General features: G+C 41.6%; 3 protein-coding genes across 6 annotated transcripts in view; 1 reads left to right on the top strand and 2 right to left on the bottom strand.

Moving 5' to 3' along the window:
* LOC145459476 (integrin alpha-X-like) overlaps positions 1–1679 on the top strand; it is a 29663-nt gene extending 27984 nt beyond the window's left edge. Inside the window, exon 13 of one of the 2 annotated variants that reach the window (XR_013921429.1) lies at positions 870–1005. Coding sequence is in view for 1 of the 2 variants with exons in the window: in XM_080338124.1 (XP_080194250.1) it covers positions 870–953 (84 nt within the window). In the remaining variant the exon portion in view is untranslated. Of the gene's footprint in view, positions 1–869 lie in introns of both variants that reach the window. The other variant, XM_080338124.1, reaches the window with a different exon arrangement.
* Positions 925–23227, bottom strand: part of LOC145459483 (integrin alpha-1-like) — a 75864-nt gene continuing 53561 nt past the window's right edge. Inside the window, exon 11 of the mRNA XM_080338140.1 lies at positions 925–1036. The gene's annotated coding sequence lies outside the window, so the exon portion shown is untranslated. The remainder of the gene's footprint in view (positions 1037–23227) is intronic.
* LOC145459479 (integrin alpha-1-like) lies at positions 1057–22728 on the bottom strand. Of its 3 annotated transcripts, none has more exons than XM_080338130.1 (10): positions 22518–22728; positions 22050–22129; positions 20879–21003; positions 15311–15425; positions 14798–14981; positions 13888–13945; positions 11950–12092; positions 6043–6148; positions 4278–4395; positions 1057–1191 (listed from the first exon to the last, which is right to left on the bottom strand). In XM_080338130.1, exons 1-10 carry the CDS (start codon positions 22709–22711, stop codon positions 1100–1102), a joined length of 1215 nt encoding a protein of 404 aa, XP_080194256.1. In that variant the 5' UTR covers positions 22712–22728; the 3' UTR covers positions 1057–1099. The 3 variants fall into 3 exon arrangements, with proteins under 3 accessions (XP_080194256.1, XP_080194254.1, XP_080194255.1); XM_080338129.1 differs by lacking the exons at positions 1057–1191; positions 4278–4395; positions 6043–6148 and adding exons at positions 6933–10858; positions 11003–11120; positions 11324–11429; XM_080338128.1 differs by lacking the exon at positions 1057–1191 and having other exon boundaries at positions 3975–4395.

Here is a 23227-nt window from a genome sequence, read left to right as displayed (position 1 = left end):
TTGGGGCCACTCCTGACCTAGTTTGTAGCTAATGCCCCTTGTTTTAGGACTTCAACACATCCGGACGGCCACTGGCGCCCACTTTCGGAACCACTGAATGAAATATTTGCAGGTTTTAGATTGCCAACCAGGACTAAGGAGTCAAAATTAAATTTCTGGTATTCGGGGTATGTAATTGGAACTTGTTGAGAGTGAACAACATATTCGGATATAAATTTAAATATACAGAAACAGCAACACATAACATTAAGCGAAATATTCCCAGAATGTAGACTTTGTAGAAGCGTTTCTTATCGCGTCAGAGAATCGACTCTCGCAGCTTTGATCGTAGATCCCAGGACCTTCAAATAAAGCACGGCCACGAGCAACTGTAAAACTGACTTTTACTGTAATATTTTTCGCATCCAGGACGGGATAAAAGAAGTTTTCCAATACAGTGAAGGATAGAGGGAGAGAGTCTTTATTTTTTATTCAACCAAAATACAAAACGAACAGACTGTAAGGTAACAGTGATGACGTATGAAACATGCAGCACAGTATTTGGTATGGGATGGGGTCATGGGGATGATCGATACGACCCTGGTCATCAACTAGTCTGACCACACCCGCAGAAATATAGGCAAATATTTGCGGCAAAAGATATCATTATTAAATAATCATATGATGATATTGTTTCGTGCAATTATACTTATATAAATTAATATCGTTACCGAGCGACTTACCATATTCATAGTAGTCATTGATATCGTTATATTGCGGATTCACTGGATAATTCCAGTATGTCCTTACGACGAATAGTAAGTTCTATAGGTTCGACGAGGTGTATCATTCACGAAACGTCTCACCCATGAATTTCCATCTTTTTCAAGTGTTCCGTAGGACATTCAGGCAATTATTCCTTGTCGACTTCGCATATCGCCTCTCAACATAAAGAAGGATTCCGTCCCGCGTGACGACGGTGCGGTAATCGTTTGCAATTGAAATTACAACCCGCACACATCTACTGTTTCGCGCGAGGCATAGCAACGAATATCTCCTTTTCGTACATTCATCCATTCATTCAAACAATCGCTTTCAAATCATGAACGCTGCACGCTGATCAAACTCTTACCCGACGAGAGAAGGTTATCGTGAATCCAGTCTGAGATAGTTGTAGCTGGTAAGATGCTACTGACATATTTCTTGAACCACCTTCAAAAAGTAATAATGCTGTCACGTTGAGGTTTCAGATTAATACACTATCTACTTTCACATATACGCATCAAGAACATTAAACGCGTTAGTCTGAGGCAGTGCTTTTCATCCTTTTTGAGCTCCGTTCGCACTTTTTTTGTAAAATGAATTTCATTCGCACCAACTAATCGAAAATTGTTATACAAAAAGAAGATGAAGATAGGCCTACTTAACAATATTTTGTTCAGATGTGCAGATGTGCTATGTAGCTTAAGCTATCAAGTGTCTCATTAAAAAGGCAACTTTTTTCGCTCGTTTACTTTCAATTATTTCACTAAAACCCTTCTCGGCCAAACAATGTTGTTGGGAATTTGTACAAGAACGTCTACTAGTGCTTGGATGGCCATAGGTCTTAAAATCTATTCTGCAGTCCTATCCAAAATACAGCGTATTTTCGCGAGTGAAAAATACTTGCTGGCAGAAATCGTTTTGAGAGCTGACACAAAGGTCCCGCGAGGCTCTAGTTTGTCGATAGGATGAAAACCCACATGTTTGTGTTGAGGCTTTTGCCTTATGTCTTTGGAGCATAAGGTGTAAAACGATCAAGGAAAGTATAGGCACATTAGAGCTCGCTACCTGATGATACGTTGCTCCAACTTTTGTTTCGCGAGTTTATGAGAAGAGCAATTAACTCACGATACTGTATGCTTTACTCTTTAGGTCAATCTAACTTGAGAATTACAGAACTAAAGAATGACAGTTTGATAACGGTAAAGCAGCTTTTAGACTACCACAAAAATCTGAGTTCTGTTGGCATGTCGCGAGTCGAGCCTCACTCACGAAAAGGAATTTATTTTTATTATTACAGTTGTATGCTACGATTTTACGGGCATATATGACATACAGAACCCGCACACCACAATTCTACCCAACACAGCTCCACAAAACATGTCTGACGCACGCGATTCAAATTAGGGCGAATTAAATTCATATGCGTATTGCAGTTGTACTACTGTCTACTCAGACAGACTTGGACAACTAGAAAATTTTCAGCTTTTCTGAATTAGATTAGAATTAGAATTAGAGCTCCACAGTTTTTTTCAAACTAGATTAGAATTAGAATTAGAGCTGCACAGTTTTTCCAAATTAGATTAGAATTAGAATTAGAGCTACACAGCTTTTTTCAAATTAGATTAGAATTAGAATTAGAGCTACTAAGCCTTTTCCAGATTAGATTAGAATTAGAATTAGAGCTATACTTAGTTCGCAAAAACTTGGAAATTGAATGAAATTGTATATGGGAAATGAATACAGCAAAATGCAGTTCACATCAAATCACAGTGCGTGGTGCAAAAGGCCGTGAGGCGATAAGCGCCACATATTGTTGTTTAATAAACAACAACAACAGTGCATTCCCATAAACATGAGAATGGTTAACTTCTGTACACCAAGCTTGGCTCGATTTTTACTATAGTTTAATAAAATATTACTTCTTTTATGGTAACCGTGGGCATCGCCCATGTTAGTCAGAATGGCGATGTACTAACGTAAAGTTTTAGAAACTAGAATGTTGTTCGCAGACTACAAGCTACTCTAGCAGGCTATATTCGTCATAATATCTACTATGACTGCACGGTGTAAGTAAGGCGATGGCGGCTTGGCACTGGATTTCCCTGCGCAAGCGGGATATTCTTTTTTAATCACTGCAATAGTGCAATATGCCTCGGACAAAGAGGCATTTTCAGGAAAACAATAATTAGATTAGAACTAGAATTAGAGAATACGGACATTTCACAAATTAGATTAGAATTAGAATTAGAGCATGGAAGCATTTCACAAATTAGATTAGAATTAGAATTAGAGCATGGAAGCATTTCACAAATTAGATTAGAATTAGATTACTGGCATTTCGCTCTAATTTAGTGAAATTAGACAACTAGAATTATCTAGTTGTCCAAGTCTGTACTCAGATTGCAGGAACCGAACTGTTTATTCCGTGCCGACGACGGAGCATATCCAATCCATCTCGAATGTTTGGCCATCCAGCATCGGTAATTTTTAGACCAAAGTTTTTTCGCCGCTTATTTATATTTTTGACACCGCATTTTATCAGCGGTTTGTTCGCTAAAACGTTACGTCTTCATGTGCCCCGACGCAGAAGGGGTTGGCCTCGAATTGAATGAGCCTCATAGGCCTGAACTCGCTCGTTGCACAACCCTACACTAGTTCATCCCAACGGTCTTCGACAATGTTTTCCAGACAAAACAGTGTCGCTCAAATCTTATCATGAATTCTTATGATAAAGCCATATTTGATGCGTGTCTTGCTTATTGGCTACAGTACCCAATACAGTGATCTTGCATATTTAAAAACGATCGCAAGATTTTTTGCAATAAATTCAGTAAATATTACATACATATTACCAGATAGCTCTGGCACCGTGTCGACCCAAAATTTACCTTGATGGGGTAAAAATCTGCGTTACAGTAACTTGCAAATGTGAGTCTTTAATGATGGTAGTTACTGCCATCCTCGTGCGTCGCGCTATCGAACAGTTATTACGAAAATATGATGATTGTTTAGCGAAAGAAAGCAGAAAGTCAATTGACGTCATATTTCCAGCCTGTCGCAGGCTGAGATGTATGTTTGCCACTATAGAGATTGCAGAGATCTCTATACTGCCACTGCACCAGCTTCCAAACCAGGCTTTTGGTTACGTAATAATTATAGTGCGGGAATTGTGAGAGCTACGATTAGTAGTGCGTCTATAGAGACTGTAGGACCTACAGTCTCTATAGTGCGTCGTATCAAGTTTTCACAATTGCGTCGCAACTACAAATATGTTACACGGATCTTAAATTTCCTATTAGGTTTATTTGAATTATTCCACGTCAGAAAAGTAAACAATTATTCATGATTCTCAGTCGCACTATTCGCACTACCTTCGTCATTCGCGCTGCAATTTTTTTCATTCGCACCAGTGCGAACCGTCACACAGGTTGAAAAGCACTGGTCTGAGGAATAGCTAAATTCCTTATTCGTGCGACGTTTTGGCGAAAATGGAAAGATTTCTGCAACGACCCAGAATGTAACGAACACGTTACCTTCCAGAGTACTTTTGAAAATAAGATCAGACAATTTTGTCACAATGCTATCCAATCCGCTGAAGCTCCTCACGCTCAAGACTCGTGCATCCGAAGAGTAATTGCCAGTTGCAATCATCTGAATGTACATTTGCAAAATGTATATTTATACGAAAAGTTATTTATTCAGGAGGTTTCGACCACCATAGTCATTCAGACGAGGTGTCGCAATGTACCGGCATCCTGAATTATAGGCAGGGTTGCCATACCGTCCTTATTTCTAAAGATTTGTCCTTATTTTGAAGCGCCATGTCTTAGAAAACTCAACTGTCCTTATTTTCGACTTGCGTCCTTATTTCGTCTTATTTTCAACCACTACATAACTTCGATCGTTTTCCTCTGGTATCTGTGTTGCATAATATTCTCAAATTGTGCCTTCGCGTTGAGATCTTATGACATCATAAATGAAAGGAACTCTCGTGACGTACACACCATAACATTTGTCTGCTGGTGGTGAGATAGTTAGGGCACATAGTGGTAGTATAACAGTTTCGTCTGTACCAAGCTACCGCAGCGGAATTTTGGCAGTAAACAGCAGTACCAGGTTCCTGCTGTGTGGTCTACAGCAGAATAAGCTCAAGCTGTCGGGAAGGCAGCATTTATTGCGCAGTGAAAAAAGCCGCAGTGCAGTCGACACATTTGGTTAAAAAGTAGTAAAGCTATAATTCATGGATAAATTTATCTCAATTATATTGCACTTGCGCATATGGTTTTAGCTACTAATAAAGCTAAATCTGATTAGTTAAAATGAGCAGGCGTAAAAAGGTTTTTCGTGACGATTATTATGAGAGAGAATTCAAAGGTTTCTAACGAAGCTTGAAGGGCGAGTGTTTAGCACATTGCAATATCTGCAATTGTGACATTTACTGGAGGCCATAGGAAAGTCCGCTATTTCAACTCACATTGATACTCCAAAACACAAGAAGTGTGTCATAATAATTAATTTGAGCCAGTCGATGAATAATTTTTCCACAAGTCGATCAACACCAACGACCACAGACTACAAGGCAGCTGCTGCAGAGGGAACCTGGGCATTCCATACTGTCAAGCACCAGCAATCATTCCTCTACAACGATTGCACATCGCAATTGCTAAAAGCAATATTCCCCGATTCCAACATCGCAAATGAGTTTTCTTCGGCCAAGACTAAGACTACAAGCATTGTTAGTGGAGTTCTTGCTCCATACCCTCAAAAAATAATTTTGTCTAAACTTGGTGTACGGCCCTTTTCCATCTTAGTTGACACCTCTAGTCACAACGAGGTGAGGAAGTTTGGTTTATCACCCTACGGGGAGGCCCAAGACCAACGTTTTTTTTTGGGGGGGGGGGGGCTGACGAAGTGCTGCTTCGGCCCTGAGTAAAGGTAAACCTAGTCCTGATGTGTCGTGAGATCCAGGAAGCACTATCTAATAACAAGGAGTTGCTGGAGCAGATTGTTTCTGGCGAAAAATATGGAATGTGATATGCCACGGCTCGTATAAATATGTGCATAGTATGTGTATAGTATGTGCAAAAACGCTTTTTCATGCTAATCCAATTTCTCGACTGTCCTTATTTTTTGGAACATGTTGTGGTAACCCTGATTATAGGCACTCTTACATTTTATGCTACTTCCGAACAGTTCATGCGACTAACATAATTCGATATTTAATCGAGTCCTTCAACGTACTGGATGAATAAGCTATGCTATACCAAATGCAGACCTCCATATCCACACAGAATTCACCTGGAGCTGGCTTTTCCTAAATGACCTTGCGCCAACGGCAAACGGAATTATTCCTTGTGATCTAACATTCTTGGCTGCTTCATCGAGGTTCTCACTGTCAGTTGCACTATAATGTAAATAATGCATCCGTTGAATTATTTCATGTTTAAATACCACGTTGCATGGCGATATCGAACTGAACTAAATGTTGTAATCTCCTCCCAATGTTGCCTGATCGATATCTACATGAAATCAAGGAAACCAAGAAAGCACAAACTTTCTTATATCGTTAAGCAATTTTTATCATAAGATAATTTGCCGCTTCTTCCGGGCGGTTGCCCGACATATGAGCATGCGACACAATGGGAAACGACAGTTCAGCATGGAATACATCAGCATGCGCACATGTATTCCCAGATCTTAGAATTGGATATCTGGTCGTTTACGACTTTGCATAATAATGAGACTTTGCGTGTGACTTTCCTTTGATTGCTACTTTAATAACTCGAGGTAATTAACCATACATCTGTAATATCAGGCTTTTATAATAATTACTGTTTGTTTGCATTGACATTTGACAGCTCAGGCTAACGCATATGCTGTCCATACCCAGGCGAGGAGCGTCAACGCTGTGAATATGTTTCTTATTTTCCATGTATTTGTTTTGTATGCATGATCAGATCAATGATCATTCTCATTTCTCTAGAAATATCATCAAGGTTGGATCAGTCGCGATGACGCATACAAACGTACAGGAATAGTCCCATGCATCATATCAGATGATGGTGTAACTAAAATCATACATATATCCGACGCTTTGCATATATATATATATATATATATATCTATTTTTTTTATGTAACATGAGAACAAATTAGACTCTAATTTACCTGCATACCCCAACCTTTGCGACTTGGTCTACTCTGCTTACGCCTCATCAACCAACTAGAGGACACCGCCGCTCTTATTGGCCTCCAGATCAATGCCAAGAAGACTGAGGTTCTGGCCATACCAGCTCTGCCGGAGAACGCGACACCAATTCAACTGGGAGAAGTCAGGCTCAAGAATGTCAAGAGTTTTATATACCTCGGTATTGACGTCACGGACTCTGGAAAAGCACTGAAGGCGAGGCGAGCAAAGGCCTGGGGCGCGGCAAGACGGCTACATTGCCTCTTCCACTCAAGTGCCTCACCCCAACTCAAGACCCGCATTTTCCGTGCCACTGTCGAGCAGGTTCTTCTTTACGGAATAGAAGCACTCACGCTGACAGAAAAGCTGGCTAAGACACTCAACGCCAACTACGATGCACTCCTCCGCTACGCACTCGGCATCCACCACCCGGAGCACATATCCACCAATGCTCTGCGCAGACTCACAAAAACAGTCCCATGCCGTTTGCTGGCTGCTGAACGACGCTAACGCTTAATCGGTCATCTAGTGCGGCATCAAGACGATCAACCAGCCGCCGCCATCATCAACCACATTCCGACAGAGCCATGGCGCAGAGGTGGCTGGAATAGAACCACATGGCGCTCAACAATAGAGACCGAGCTAGCGCAACGCGGGCTATCGCTCGAAGACGCCCACGACCGCCCACGCTGGAGGCGCTTGATAAGGGCCCAAAACTGATATCTTGATGTTCCTTTGTTTCCTGTTTTCTTTTGCCCTTTTATTTAATTGAAAGCCGATATATATATATATACCCCAACCTCTTAGCTAGCGGTAAATGTAGAAATATCGGGCTAATACTTATAGTTTTGAAGATAAGCTTAAACGGGTTTTGGAATGCATAGTCTCACTCTTGTTTGAAATCATCGATTACTTGTTTTAATTCTTGTCTTGCTCAATACACTCGTATTCCTACTTGTCGCGCATTGTCATTTGTCGGCGTCTACTCGATACTCGATGGTGGATCACTAGGCTCGTGGGTAGATAAAGGACGCTGATAAGTGCGAGAAGTAATGTGAATACGATGTTCTGCAATTAACAAGGCTTCTTGCGCTTAGCTGGTGAAGGCGAAAAAAATATCATCTCTCTCTCTCTCTCAGACGACGCATTGTGCGTTTTTATTCGTTTAGTCATATCTCATGGTGGGTAGCACAATCAAACTTAGATTAAATGTGACGAACTGAAGAAGGTTGTGCAGCAATGTCCTAATGGTATCACGGTACAATTTCATCGCCAGGACCTATTTGGTAGCCGGCTTATTTTTCTGTTGTTCCCCTTGCCTGTAAAAATCAATCGAGTTAACGATCAACGAAAAATCAAATGGATTTTGACAAGATTATTCAAATTAAAAACGGCAGAAGATAATTCCAGTCGTCAACACCGTTTAATATAGACCGTGGACATCTCACATAACATGAAGAAATATATCTATTTCTATCTTTTTATACATTGCGTTGTTGCAGGGATATATTCTTTGCTGTTGAGCTTTTTTGTCGAATTATTCGAAAATCCGGACCAGGAAACAACTTCAGTCTTTGACAAATAACATAATTCTTCGAATACACACTGTATAAGTCTATATACGCAGCTATACGTGCGCATAGTCATTTCAGAATCTTTGTCAGAGCTTCTGTAATGAATTATAGGAATAACTTCCGTGTGCATTAGGATTTCCTCATTAATACATAGACATTGTCATTTATAAAATGAACACAAAGGCTGTGGGATATATTACCTATAATGCATACCTGACTGCTTGAACGCAAAAGCATTGGTGGAATGTATTTGCCGACATCTGATTTGTGCCAGTATGTCTACTTCTCTACTGGTCCTATTCGCAATTTCGCATGGTGCTCATTAGGCTAATAGCGATCGAATCACAACCGACGGTGTCTCTGTTTTATTATATATGACACATGGTGTAAAACGACTGCGTTACGACGCCACTCGTGGCTTTGATCGTTCGCGCCACTGTTAGGTAGGCTTACCATACGTCCTCTTTTAAGAGGATTTGTCCTCTTTTTTGACTTTTTGGAAAGTGTCCTCGGAGGACGGCCTTTTGTCCTCTTTTTTGAGATTTTGTCCTCTTTTTTGAAAATTTAGGTCAGATTTAGAGCAAATTGCGAGTGATATGCCGTAATTTAGTACAGAAGTGACGCCCCGGAGGGTATTTCGGAGCGAAAAACGCTATTTTGAGCTCCGAGCGGAAAGATGACCTTATTTTTTTTTAGTCAACCGGTCACAAAGTGGGAAAAATTCACCGGTTTTTGAGAATCCTACTCCGGTTTTGCAAGTCTCAACATTTCTGAAAAAATGTCCTCTTTTTAGATTTCCAAAATATGGTAAGCCTACTGTTAGGGTATGCTTCTATGTGTTGGAGGTTTATCTTGGGCTCCTCCTCGCCGATCGTGCTGTGCTAAGCAGTGTCTTGAAAAAGCCCAGAGGCACGGTAAGCTGTAAAAAAGTCGGCAGCAGGTACGCGAAATTGGATGCATGTGAGCAGAGTTTCTAGAATCTAGAGCTAGACCGATTGAAGAAGAATACAGATAGTCAAAGATACTAAGTTATACAAAGTCAATGGCTTCTAACTAGTATACAAATATCGATGTCGTGATGCACAAGGCCTAGTAAGGCTATAAGCGTCACTGAAATAGAATTGATACCAATAATAATATGATGCCGACTTCCCGCTTCCTTGGGGAGCTGCCTGCGAGTTTCTGTTGCTTCATGACGTCCAAGAAGAATGTTACCTCCTTAATTGGTATCTTTTCAATTGAATTCGTAACACATAAAGAGCAAAGCCTGTTTCTGGAATGAGTTATTCAAGTGTGGCTGATATATAAGTTTTATATATATTGTCAGCCTTGTGTTTATCTAAACAGACGCATGCAGCCTATCGTTTGGCCAAAACAACATGTATATAATTTGCTTCTGATATATTTTTGCTTACAAAATTGGTTACGGTGCTCTGCAATAATTTCACAATGCGCGAAGTGTTCCACGACGCAAACAGTGTTTGAGCCTCACTTCTTCCGTGGCTTCACATATAAAGTCCATGAAAAATAAAGCCCTATGGTATCATGCGTTGGCGTATATAGGAAATCAATTGCCCTTCAATTGAATAATTCTCGCCTTGCCGTGGCGGGCACATCTAGTGAATAGTTGGCTCGTCGGTTCCAGTGATAAGAGCAAATCGTGTAAGTGATGGATAATACAGTTACGTCTTGTGAAACGTGTACCTTAAATTCTGCTGATATGTAGGCTAGCAGAGATAGAGGAGTCTCGAACTTCGACGAGCGAAACGTTTTCGTCGCAGCCGTAGCCACGAGGTGACGTACCTGTGTACCAGTCTACCAGATAGCTCATTTCCACTGCCTCTATGACCTGCATGTTTCCCTCCGTCCGAGAGACAAGTGTCATACGAGTGGGTTTTAACAGACCAGGCTTTGCAGACACAAATATGCACAATATCTTCATAAATTGACTTACCGCGATAGTACAGTAGTATTACGTTCTGTCGGAGCTGAATTAGAAAAGGTAAGAAGGGCAATCCTATTCCAAAAAATTGGACGGGTATACAAGGCTGTTCTTCACTCCATCATTTGATCCCATTTTTCTCGCAATCATATAGTACGATTCTAAAGTTCGCCGAGAGCGTGATAGTAACTTGATTTACAATTAGAAACCGCACGATCGCGCGCCCGTGGTTCGCGCATCGCATATCAAAGAACACATCGTTTTCAACCATTCAAACATAACCACTCTCACATCACACGCTGCATGCTGAATGATTCGATCGAGACTCTTACCCGCGGAGAGGAGGTTATCGCGAATCCCGTTTGTGATAACCGCAGCTGGTATGATGCTACTGACATATTTCCTGACCCACCTTTCAGAAATAAGAATGCTTTTATGCTGGAGGTCACGGAAGAGGGAAAACAGAATTAGTCTGAGTTAGAGCTGTAGATATTAATTCTTTTTCCGTACGATGTGTTGGCGAAACTGGACATTTCTACAGAATGTAACACCTCACCTTCCAGAGTACTATGGAAAATCAGATCAGACAATTGCGTCACGATACTATCCAGTCCGCTGAAACGCTCAACGCTCAAAACTCGTTCATTTGAAGAGTAATTGCCAGTTGCAATCATCTGAATTTAGATACACACCATGTGAATAGATAGTTACTTGGTGATTTTTATGGTTATTCAGGATGTTTCGATTGACATAGTCATTCACATAAGGTCGCGCAATGTTCCTGCAATCCTATATTATCGGCAGTCTTACATTATGTGATACTTCCTAACGAAACGCCTATACCCAATGTAAACTCCAATATTCACGCTGAACTTACTTGGAGCTGTCTTTTGTTAAATGACCCTACGCCAACGGCAAACGGAATTATTCCTTGTGATCTAATATTCTTGGCTGCTTCATCGAGATCGTTCCTGTCAGTTGCACTATAATGTGAATACATCAGTTGAATGATTCCATCATTAAATACCTCGTTACATGGCGACATCGAACTGCCGTGTCGTAATCTACTTCCAATGTTGGCTGGATCGGTATATATATAGACAAAAAAGCTTAAAGTGACCGCATCTTATATCGTTGAACAATATTTATCATATGATAATTTGACGTTGGGTGTCTGATATCGAATACTACTCCAAGTAGATTCGACACCTTCCTATCTTTCATTGTATTGCAGTCTTGTGATGCATTGAAATGATGAAATTACCAGCAATAATTTGAACTTAAATTGAAATTGACGCCTCTTACGGATATCGCAATTGTATTCGCAGTTCTAAAATACCAGGCTTTTATCTCAAGTACTGTTTGTTTGCATTGACGTTTGACAGCACAGGTGAACGCATATGCTGTATCTAATACCTAAGCGAGGAGCGCCAACGCTGTGAATATGTCTGTTATTTTTCATGTAGATGTTCTATATGTGTGATCATTCTCATTTCTACTTACCCTCCGTCCGTCAAAACCACCATCACTTTCTTCGTATCGCGGTCTGCCCATCGCGGGGCTTTCTGAAAGTCTCCCAAAGTTTTCAGAAGAGCCGCCGCTGTGTACGTTAGCACCCCGCGTCGTGTTATTCGTCCAATGGCTGTCTGAAAATGTCGCTAAGGTTGAATCAGTCGTGGTGACGCATTTTTATATTTTATCCTGCTGCATGGTGGGATGGGGGTTAGTACCATGCATCATATCATGTATATTTAAATATAATATCAATCGCAGGCGAACTCATGTGGGGAATGTTTCTTTATTTAATTTCGAACCTCAATTCGACTCCTTCATGGCATCAAGCCCACATCTCACATATATTGCGGCAGTAAATCTGAATCCACGATAAAAGAGCTGCTCCATAAGGTCTTTTACATGATGATTACACGGCTCGGCCCAATGCTGTCATCGAGTATTTGCTACTAAGTACTAACTAATTGATACCATACATTTATATTAGTATAAAGTATACAAAGTTCAAAAATTAAGTGATGCCTGTTAAATTGTACCACCTGAATTGAATTCCATGCTGTGTGGGCGTTACAGATTGTAAAGAACATAGATCTATACAAGGTCGCGAGTCGATGTCCTATATTTTTCTATGGAATGCTGTTCAGTCTAACTAAAGCATATATTTCGTATCAATCTAGTTCAGGGGTTCTCAGCCCTTCCTTGGCCGTGGCCCATTTTCCGGTTTGAAAATGTGCTGTGGCCCACCTCTTATCATAGAGTCATAATCTTGTTCAATGCGTGGTAATCGACGGCGCCGATATGCCTACTTATCTAAAATATGCGCATTTTCTCTTAATTTACTGCTGATATTTAAATCTAGACCTCTCGGGACATGAAATCGCGCCATGCGCGACGAAAATTTTCGAGTTGAATAAATATCCTTCAACAAACGACCAACGAAATAATGTTGGGCCCCTTCGAGCTCCCACAGTTGGGGGTTTGGGTGCGGCAGTTACGGCCCTGGTAGATCATAAGCTGAAACTCTGTGTATATTGTGATCGTCCGCTGCTCCATTCGCGTCGCAAAACTCAATGATCAAATCTCCACATACACTGTGTGATTGGGGTTTTAGTTTCACTATTGTGGGGAATAATATATTCATTTTAAGCCAGCTTCAGACAATTCATTAATGAATGTGGTGCTAGTACTACAGAGACGTGGAGAAAGAGTTTTTTTAAATGCATGCTGTACAATGTATGCCTTGTACCAAACCAACTGAAGTTGCGATGTCAGAATATTCAATCCAATGATGTAATCAGTTCATGTGATTCTTATATAATGTTCAATGATTTCCAAGCCGGACATTTTAAACCGACTCCAAAGATTAATACGCCCCGCTAAATCCTAAATCCATTATGATTCGTTGCAGTGGTGCAGTAGACCGTCACCCGAAGTTGCTAATAATTTTCAATTATGGCTTATTTTGTCTTACGATAATACGACCTGCCCGGCCGAAGTACAGTAAGTCTATACATCAATTACACTTCATTCCGAGTTTATTGCACACCCTTTCAACGGCATACGACAAATGATCCTGCCGGGATACTTGGTTACTCGAGCATTACCTTCCAGTTATCATATACTCGAAATTACTTTAGTTGCTGTTAGCCGTAGGTTGTCGTAGCCAGTGGAATAGGCCGCCGTTTGTCCCTCCCGACTTGTACATGCTGACTCCACACGTACCACTACGTCTCATCAGAGTCGGATGAAAAGTTTATGAATATATTTCTAGCGTTTAACATAAAAAATATAACTAAACTTACATTAATTCTAAAATTTTCGAAATAGCTTTGTGGCCCACCTCAAAATGCTCTGTGGCCCACCAGTGGGCCATGGCCCACCCTTTGAGAACCCCTGATCTAGTTATTGGCTTCGAAAAAGGCTACTTACCTGCAGTCTGCTATTGCTTGTAATTGAATCAAGAGCGATTTCGGTAGTAATGAATTCGCTGTTAATGAAATTGTGGTCATTTACAGTTGGCTGGCCGACATACTCTGTGTCTTAAAATTAGCCCCGACTTTGCGTTATAAAGTATACTGAATAATGTTCGCTATTTAGTGCAGATATATCAAAACTGCGGCCTGCTTTAATAAAAATAATTACGTCACATAGGCCTACAGCTAGATTACGTCAAACTTCAGTAAAAACGCTCGTCAACTCAACCATTAGCTGTATTGGTGAGGTAATAGTTACTGGGCCTATCCTTGATTGTAGTGTTATTACAAATAAGTCACAAAACTTTATGACCCACGCCCGTATATGAACATTGAACATGCACATCGAATGCAGGATAAATTCCCTATCGCAATAACAGCCTTCCCGAGACCCGATAGTTTTACAAGAAACATAACACGAATCGGACTTCTGTACAGCTTTTGGTCAACGTGATTTAGGTCGGACCAATGCGGCATCCAGACAAAACATATCGTGTGTCGAAATAGCGTGTTAGGGTTAGAGGTGCAGTTTGCTTGGGTTTATGTTAGGGGTGGCGATATAGCCTGAACTAGGGTTAGGTGTGAGGTAAGAGATAGCTTGGATGATTTTGAATGTCTATTTATTTTTCTTCCTGCAAATGCTAACAAGGAGTTTATCACAACTTTAAGCTTGTGACACGCGGTTAAGGCCAGTTATCTATACATGGCCCACTCTTATTAAAATCTTTAATTTAAATTTTTATGTGGGCGTTCGTCAAGCTATCATGTATCTCAGCCCTGTATTAATAACTGCGATAACAGGCCTATCAACCAACTAGCATAGAGTCATGCAAACTGGAAACCGCAAACCATAAATCATAAGTTACATAGGTTTATGTCCAGTTTTGCCGGAGAACTGCACAACCCCGATTTGATTTATTCCGGATTCTACGTCAAATTTTCCAGCCATCCTTTGCGTCCATGTTATGATGTCATCGAAATTCCATTGGACAGAACCTGACCCATCCAACACAAATATGATGTCCAATTTCTGTTTACGTTCTGGGCACTCTGCAACATAATTTCAAAAGTAAGAGTTGGCAACTCCGTCCTGGGTCCCAACCTACTCTTAATTTGTGCTTGGGAATATAGGCCTGTAAGACCTTGGTAATCACAAGAGTTGTAGCCAAGTCACACTAACAGGCTATTGGAGTAGTATGGCACTGTCTGAGTTTGTTCAATTACCATAATAACAAGCCCCATCATGCCTCTATTCGGGTATTGCTCGACAGCTCTTTTGAGTTAGCATCAGCATTATGACTTGGACTCTTCCCGAGTAGGCAGGACAACGTAGGTCATCGCCATCAGCAACGTATTACAGTTTCTGGCAAGAAGCTTACTTGGCTCGTTCTGCTTTAAATAAGTCCACGGCGAATCGCTACCGTCGCTCTCGTAACAAAATCCTGGGAAGCTCTGAGTTTCCTCGCATGGTAAGACTCTAGCAGGTGCGCACGCCTGAGGAGAAGAAAATACTTTTATGACATCGATCTGCTTTTACAGTCTGGTTATCTCTATCCAATCATACTGACTTGCTTGTTTGCATGATTTCGAATTTAAAGAGTGTTTTGGAGGTACAAAACTTCGATAGATAATTGAATAATGTATTCATATAGAAATAAATCGGAATATTATCGGCTGACACTTGTCATTTGTAATCGTCAGCAACTATATAGTAGAGATTTCAAAAGATTTTTGTATTTCAAAGGTCATATCACCAAATATGACATCACCGGCATAAAAAAGAATTGGAGCAGCCTGGGTTGGTGGACTTTAGTATAGAATTCAACTCCAAGACCTCTAGGACGACTTTTTCTCCGTGATGCGCGTGATCTGATGAATCTAGGGACATGCTGTTTTATGCGGTCCTGAAAACGTTGTGTCGTTCTTCCCAAGTAGCACGGCGCTTGTATTCGAGCAGTTAGAACACGCAAATACATTATTTCTCATTCTCATTTCAACAACATATTGTCGTCTACAAATATAGTTGACTGGAGCCATCCCAACACTGATACAGGCAAACCCCATACTACGTGCTGAGTATTTATAGCAACTCCAGTGCGCCCAGCAAATGTTCATTCATTTTAACATTTCTTTCCTTTTTTACCCAAAAAATCACTCCGTTTTACAACCTCCACCATCGGATCCTCAAGATCTTAAAACCTATACGTTTTGCGACCTCACAAGGAATGGCTCAGAGAAGTGACGAATAATAAAGATGGTTCTAAATGTGGATTTATGTATATGTGATGACGCGTTACTACGGAATTACGGTTTCGTAGCTTCATAATTCCAGACCACTATCCAGACCGCAAGCTCTCACAATATAAACTCGTTCGGGAGGTATAGGCTATTATCGCACAAAACGGGACCTTATTTTTCAATTCGTACATCCGCCTAATGCAATAATATGAATCCATACCTCATGCATTTTGCTGAACAAGGATGCTGCATGCGACGAGAATCGGACAATACTGAATGTTTTAAAACTTAATGCGATCAGTCTTACGGTTGTGATTTAGCAAAACTTACGCACAACCTATAAAACAATTATTTTATTCATGTATAGATATCTCATTCATTCGTGTATAAATTTGAACAGGAGCGAATGAAGGAATGAATTAGTGGAATAAACACGGAGAAAGGTTTTGATGTTAGCCATGTTTAACAACTATATGATATTCTAGTAATAATACACACACCAGAAAACACTGCTAGTGGATTTGAATCAGTGATGTAGTAACGTGACTGACGGTCTGTCTAATATACGAGACGTGTAGTTCTCAAGCAGCCATGTATTCAGTGACGACCAAGCACCGAAGCACCTGCGATGTCGTCACACCCTAGTGGCGCCATAGAGCTACCACTACATCTCCCTTCTCGGGACAAGCACAAAAGCTTATAAGCAGCACAAACATATACAACGCAAGCACAGAATGAAGACAATAAACAATCCGAATTGAGGCAGTTAGCGCTACAAAGGTATGAAGCAATTGGCAGGCAAGAGGTGAATGAAGAACACAACATATTTACACACACTACTCCTATAACTACATCAGTACTCCTCAATGTATCTGCGAGGTGCGGTTCTGTTCCGATTCGACCGTCGGACTATCGCCGCTTCATGATGGTCATCGCAATCGACACTAGTAGCGCTCGAACTGCTATCTCCTCCCTGATTGGGAAATTTGAAGAATTCAGCTGCCTCACTGGCGGTAATGTCGACGCATTCTTGCGGGGCATTCTCCGTCTGGTATCTTCGCACCATTCGGCGATTTCTTCTGAAGGTGCCACGCCCAGTTCTGATAACCAAGGATCTGGGTTGAGTGTCAGTGTCAAGTTTTTCCACAACACCCTGCGATTTGCAGTCCGGAATCCAGACGCGATCTCCCACCTTGAACTCATGTCCAGGTACTACTCTGTGTCTTTTGTTGTAATCACGAGTAACTCTGCGTCGGTAATCTGCTTCGGCTTTCTTCACGGCGGTTCGGTCGACAGACTTGGGCAGAAGATCGTCTGGATGACACTGTACTCTTGTTCTTAGTTTGCGGCCCATGCTCAATTCTGCCGGCGAGTAGCCGATAGCCAATGGCGTGTTGCGGTATGTGAGTAGCGCCAGATATTCATCGTCACATTTTCGCAGAAGGTTTTTGATGGTCTGAACGGCACGCTCAGCCTCCGAGTTCCCCTGTGGATATCTAGGTGAGGACATGATATGTTCAATTTTCCAGCTTTCGCAAAATGACGCAAAGTCACGGGAAGAGAACATAGGTGCTCCATCTGTGACCAAAATCTCGCAGATGCCGTGCCTACTGAAAATCTTCTTGAATTTCAGAATCGTCTCTGCTCCGTTAACTGTTTTGGAGACAATGCAAATCTCAATGTCCCTGGAGTAGTAGTCAACGGCTAGCAGGTACATGGAATTCTGGTATTGAAAGAAGTCGGCACCAACACGGGACCAGGGTCTCTCTGGGAAGGATGCTGATAGCATCGGTTCCACCCTTTCTCGCTGATGCTCCGTGCACTTTTCGCAATTTCTGACGGTTTCTTCAATGTCCTTAGAAATCCCAGGCCACCAGCATGACTGTGATGCATTGAGTCTGGATTTTGTCACCCCTTGGTGAGCATCATGAAGGTATCTTAAAACGTCTTGTCTCAGCGTACAGGGGATCACCAAGCGATTCCCTTTAAGCAGGAGTCCGTCATAAGTGGATAGACAGGCTCTATCATTCCAGTATGGCCTAAGTGGGCCATGCAGCGTCTCTTTGCATTTCAGCCACCCTGAGGATACATATTGCATCACTGTGCGTAATACGTCATCTTTCTGGAGCTCTGAGCGAATTTCATCCAACCGTTTGCAAGACGCAGGAAGGCTGGATGTGACGGCGTTGACATAGGCTTCTGTCTCATTATGAAGGCCATCAACGTCCTCGAAAGTTGGCAACGGACAACGAGACAATGCGTCCGCAGTATATAGCAGTTTCCCCGGAACATGAGATATGGTGAAGTTGAACTTCATCAGCCGCATTCGAAACCGTTGCACTCTGAGCGGAAGCTCATCAAGAGTCTTTGTTGACAAAAGTGGAACTAATGGTTGGTGATCAGTCTCCACGCGAAGTTGACGCAGGCCGATCAGGAGTTCCTTCCATCTCTCCATAGACCACGTTATAGCAAGGGCCTCCTTCTCGATTTGAGCGTATCGTCTCTCTGTCTCAGTCAGCGATCTACTAGCATACGCGACAGGGCGGAGAGAGTTGTCTACCTGGCGTTGCATCAGCACAGCTCCAAGTCCATAACTGCTGGAGTCGGCAGAGATAACAGTTTCCTTATCCGGGCTATACATAGCAAGAGTCACATCCGACGACAGCTCCCCCTTAACCTGGTCGAAGGCCTGTTGTTCATCACCCCAGAGCCACGAAGTGTTTTTCTTCAGTAGATCCCTCAGCGGCTTTGTAAGCTCAGCCAGGTTGGTTGAGAATTTCATGAGTTGATTAGTCATTCCCAGAAACCTTCTCAGTTCCGGAACATCTGAGGGAGCGGAGAACTTGGCAATTGCTTCAACCTTTTTAGGATCCTTGCCGATGCCATCCTTACCAACAACATGTCCAAGGTTTTCCAGTTTAGTCGCTGAAAAGACACATTTGTCTTTATTCAATGTAATTCCCTCATCTCGGAGTCTCTCCAGTACAAGTCCGAGGGTGGTATTGTAATCCTGTGGTGAGCTAGCAATTATGATGTCATCCATGTGACATATCACGGAGCATCAGCGAGAAAGGGTGGAACCGATGCTATCAGCTGCTTTTATAACGCTGCCACCATGTAGTAACGTGACCGACGGTCTGTCTAATATACGAGACGTGTAGTTCTCAAGCAGCCATGTATTCAGTGACGACCAAGCACCGAAGCATCTGCGATGTCGTCACACCCTAGTGGCGCCATAGAGCTACCACTACAAGCGACGTACGGCCAGTGAAGGCAGGCGAGGCAGTTGGGTTTATCACCCTATATGGAGATGGAGCCCAACACCACTCACTCACTGTTCGCTAACACTCCGACAATCGCGGCGCCTTGATACGATGCCCTGTCGACTTCGCAAACCGACGGTTTAGTGTGAATCGTTGGATGCGATGGCCAAGACGTATAGTGCAGAGGAAATATGTCCCGTTACTAATGTAGCTGTTATTTATTTTCCATCCATACCTATGCTTTTAATTGTGGATATGTAATAGTATTTTCTTTCGTATCCTGTGTGTGAAGAGTGCTAATGTGAAAAGAAACAAATCACCAACTGAATCAGTTACCATTTCAGGTTTATATATTTTGTACATCTGACTATAAAGGGGTCAGAACCTCACCAACCATAAACCTCACCGCACTTCACTGGTCTGAATTTACATCATAGCCGCTGCTTCGTCGTATGCTTTCCCCATGCATCAATTATCCTGAGTGGAACCATATGATCAAAGAGGGGTTCCTTGCATATGATGGTGCTTCGATTGAGGTATTTGAGATGGAGTTGAATAAATTATTATTGTCGTTGTCGCGTTTCCCAGATTTTCAGTACGACGAAGACAGAGTATAAGCATATTGACAGAAGGTTTCGCTCTTCCTAAGTTTGTCACGCCTTCTGCCCCGTCGTTTAAGGCTAAGCCACTTACTTGACCACTTGGATTTCTCTCAATTGCGCCCAGCGATGGTTTTACAAGGCCATATGTGATCAGTGTCTACTCGCTTCCACCTTCATACCGAGATTTATCATTTTACCGAGTGAGATGAAATTAATCATAATTAGGCTATATCTGACTATAATTCACTTCCATGACGTTCATGTAGGCTACTATGAAGTCATGAAATTCCTTCCGCTTTTATACCAAAGCGTCTATAGGTCGACCCGGTGACTCGTACTATCACCTTACCCCGCAGCAGCCTTAATCAGTAAACGCTGCGGATTTCGACCTTCTGAACTTTTTCGCTGGATGTCATCTGTCATCTGCCATCAATATAATGAGGTTGGAGAAGGGATTTTATTTGTATTTTATGGTTAGCGCACTTGTCTGTGGTTTTGACGATATTTTTTACTTTGTTGCATACATTCACAAGCACTGCATTTTCTTCCTCACGAGCCAACCATGTTTTTATGGTCCCTAATTTTCTCGTAAAGTCGAGCTGTAGTGGACAAAAGTACTTATGAAACATTGGTAAAATAAGGCATGGGTTTTGTACGATATCGCTTCGCTGCGGATTCAAATAAATGATTAGATCTTTAATTTGCAAAACTCGGTGGCAATTGATTATTCCTTCTAACAATAAAATACCAGTCGCTATAATCTAATACAGCTACCAGAAATGAACAAATGTACCGCAAACGCAATAATACGCAACTTGACATGCGGGAATCATCATGAACTCACCCTGTCGGTATTGTCCTTGCTATCAACCGCTAATACGGTCGAATGTGGCCTGCGAATGGAGATTGAACTGCACGCATCCGGCCGTTTGAAGTCTATCACGCACTTTTGTATTTCACCAGGGGTTCCTATTTATTTATATGGTTATTTCAGTATGTTCTATACCAGAGGTGGGTAACCTACGGCCCGCAACACCGTTTTGTGCGGAACCCGAAAGCCTCAAGAAAAATATTAGCAAAATGTGTACTAAAAAACTAATTATCGCGGTCACTTGACCAAAAATTGTTCTTAATATATTTCACTATGACTATACCAGTTATAGTTTGTGGAAGTTTATTTCGTGTTTCTCTAGTTACCACAATAGCCTGACCTCAAGGCCAGTGGTGGCTTTTGAGGTGGGCGAGGTGGGCGGTCGCCCGGGGCCCTGGTCAAAGGGCGCCCCCCTTTGGATTATAGCGAATAGACGTGGATATCCGTGTACTAATCAAGGAAATGATTTCGTACGAATTGGTCAATCATCAAATCTCTGCACCTGTTAGAACAGTCCATATCCCGGTAATCATCAAGTCTTTGCATGCGGTATAAGTAGGCCTACGTAGCTTTAATGTAGTCTATCCTTGCAACCATACAATGTTAGATATGGCCGAATCCAGCGCCTGGCACAAACCTTGAGATGGTGTGCTGGCTTATTACTTATGTCAGTCGACAGCTTTCCAGAGTTTGTTCTATTTAACCTGCAGCAGGTGTATCGCTATTCTATTATTTCACGCTGCATGCCATACATCTTCAACATGAAGGCATGAGCTAGAGTTAAATGGGTCACTTTTTTATAATTTGACCATGTATGATAAAAGAAGGCTCAGGAGCTAGAGCAATTCAAGATTGAGGCCTGCTTCAAAGCCGTGTTATAGTATCATGTGCACATAACGTAATAACGTCTCAATATTGCGTACTAATATTGAAATAGTAATAATAGATGCGAAAGGGGGTCTGCCCCGTCCCCCCGGCAGTCTCCATATTTCCTCGGTTGAATAAAAGTATTGCGTTTTGGCTAATATTCTTTATTTACTTTTGTGCGGCCCGCGAATGGATTCAAGTGTTGAATGCGGCCCGCGAGTCAAAACGTTTGCCCCACCCTGTTCTATACCATGAGAAAAATGAAATAACTGTATACCTGCCATTGCAGTTTCGGATCCAGGTGTCTCAGCGTCACCAAGTTGAAGATTCACCAATTTAGGAGATGATGATATCAGCCTGCAAGCATTCATGTGGTAATCTTTGAGCACACGATAGAATTGTCGAAACACCTTCATTACCCCATTCTACTTTCTGACCACATTAGAGGAAACAGGATTTATGTGTTCATCGATATTAACCAACTTCAGAAGCTGAATTAGAGAACATTTGGTTGAGGTAGGTATAGGATGCAAAAATCAGAGATATACGAATAATAGCCACTGGAATTTCACATCAGATAGCCTATTGGTCATAAAATTTGCGAATACGGGTACATCACTACGAATAATCCCACTATTTGTGGGGTACGTATAAAGGTAAAATAATGAAGCCGTATATAAATTACAGTTTCCATTGTATTGGTATGGACGTCCCAACCAACATGTCGTAAAAACAGAAATCTTACTCTTTGCGGTTTGTGATTTTCAGATTGTATCCATAAAATGCCGGACGGGTACTTGATATTTGCGCGCCTGTTCGACTCTGATTTTGAGCCGCCGTCAAATACTTGATTGCTGCGTTGTTCCGTTCGACGTTGAAGCTCGCAGAATCCCGCAGGTAGATCAGTAATATAGTTATAGAAAAAATTTTGATATGCATAGCGTGATATAATGAGCTATATATCGAAACGTTTATGATATTTTATTTATTTATTTATATTTATTTATGATATAAGGAAGAGGTGCTGGTTTATTAAACTGTATTGGGGTATTGAAAACCAGAGGTGGTCAGTACCGAAGTGCGTTTACTTTTTGGAAGTACTCAAGACGTTTTCTCTGGTACTTACTCAAGTAGATATGATTTTCTCTACTTCTACTTCTACCTCGAAATATTTTGTGATCTACTTACCTACTTTTCGCTATTTTCAGTTTGTCAAGTAGAAGTAGTTTAATCCCCCAATACGAAAGAGGAATTTCTGGGCTATTTTCACGGAGTATACACATAAAAGTCAGGTAAAGCCCGAAAATGTTGTTGCGCTTCGCCCACAGTAGTTTTGGAGTGACAAATATGTTTTCACGAAAGTATCAGTGAATATAATTTAGGTACTGGATTGCTTGGTTCCGCTCACACCGCATTGTCGCCCGTATCAAATATTTCATCACAGAAAATATGGTC

The sequence above is a fragment of the Botryllus schlosseri genome, chromosome 16 (assembly GCF_051294905.1).
Source record: "Botryllus schlosseri isolate E-star chromosome 16, Bs_hap1, whole genome shotgun sequence".
NCBI lineage: Eukaryota > Metazoa > Chordata > Ascidiacea > Stolidobranchia > Styelidae > Botryllus > Botryllus schlosseri.
The sequence above is the reverse complement of the archived record's forward strand: the minus strand, read 5'-3'. Positions and strand labels throughout refer to the sequence as shown.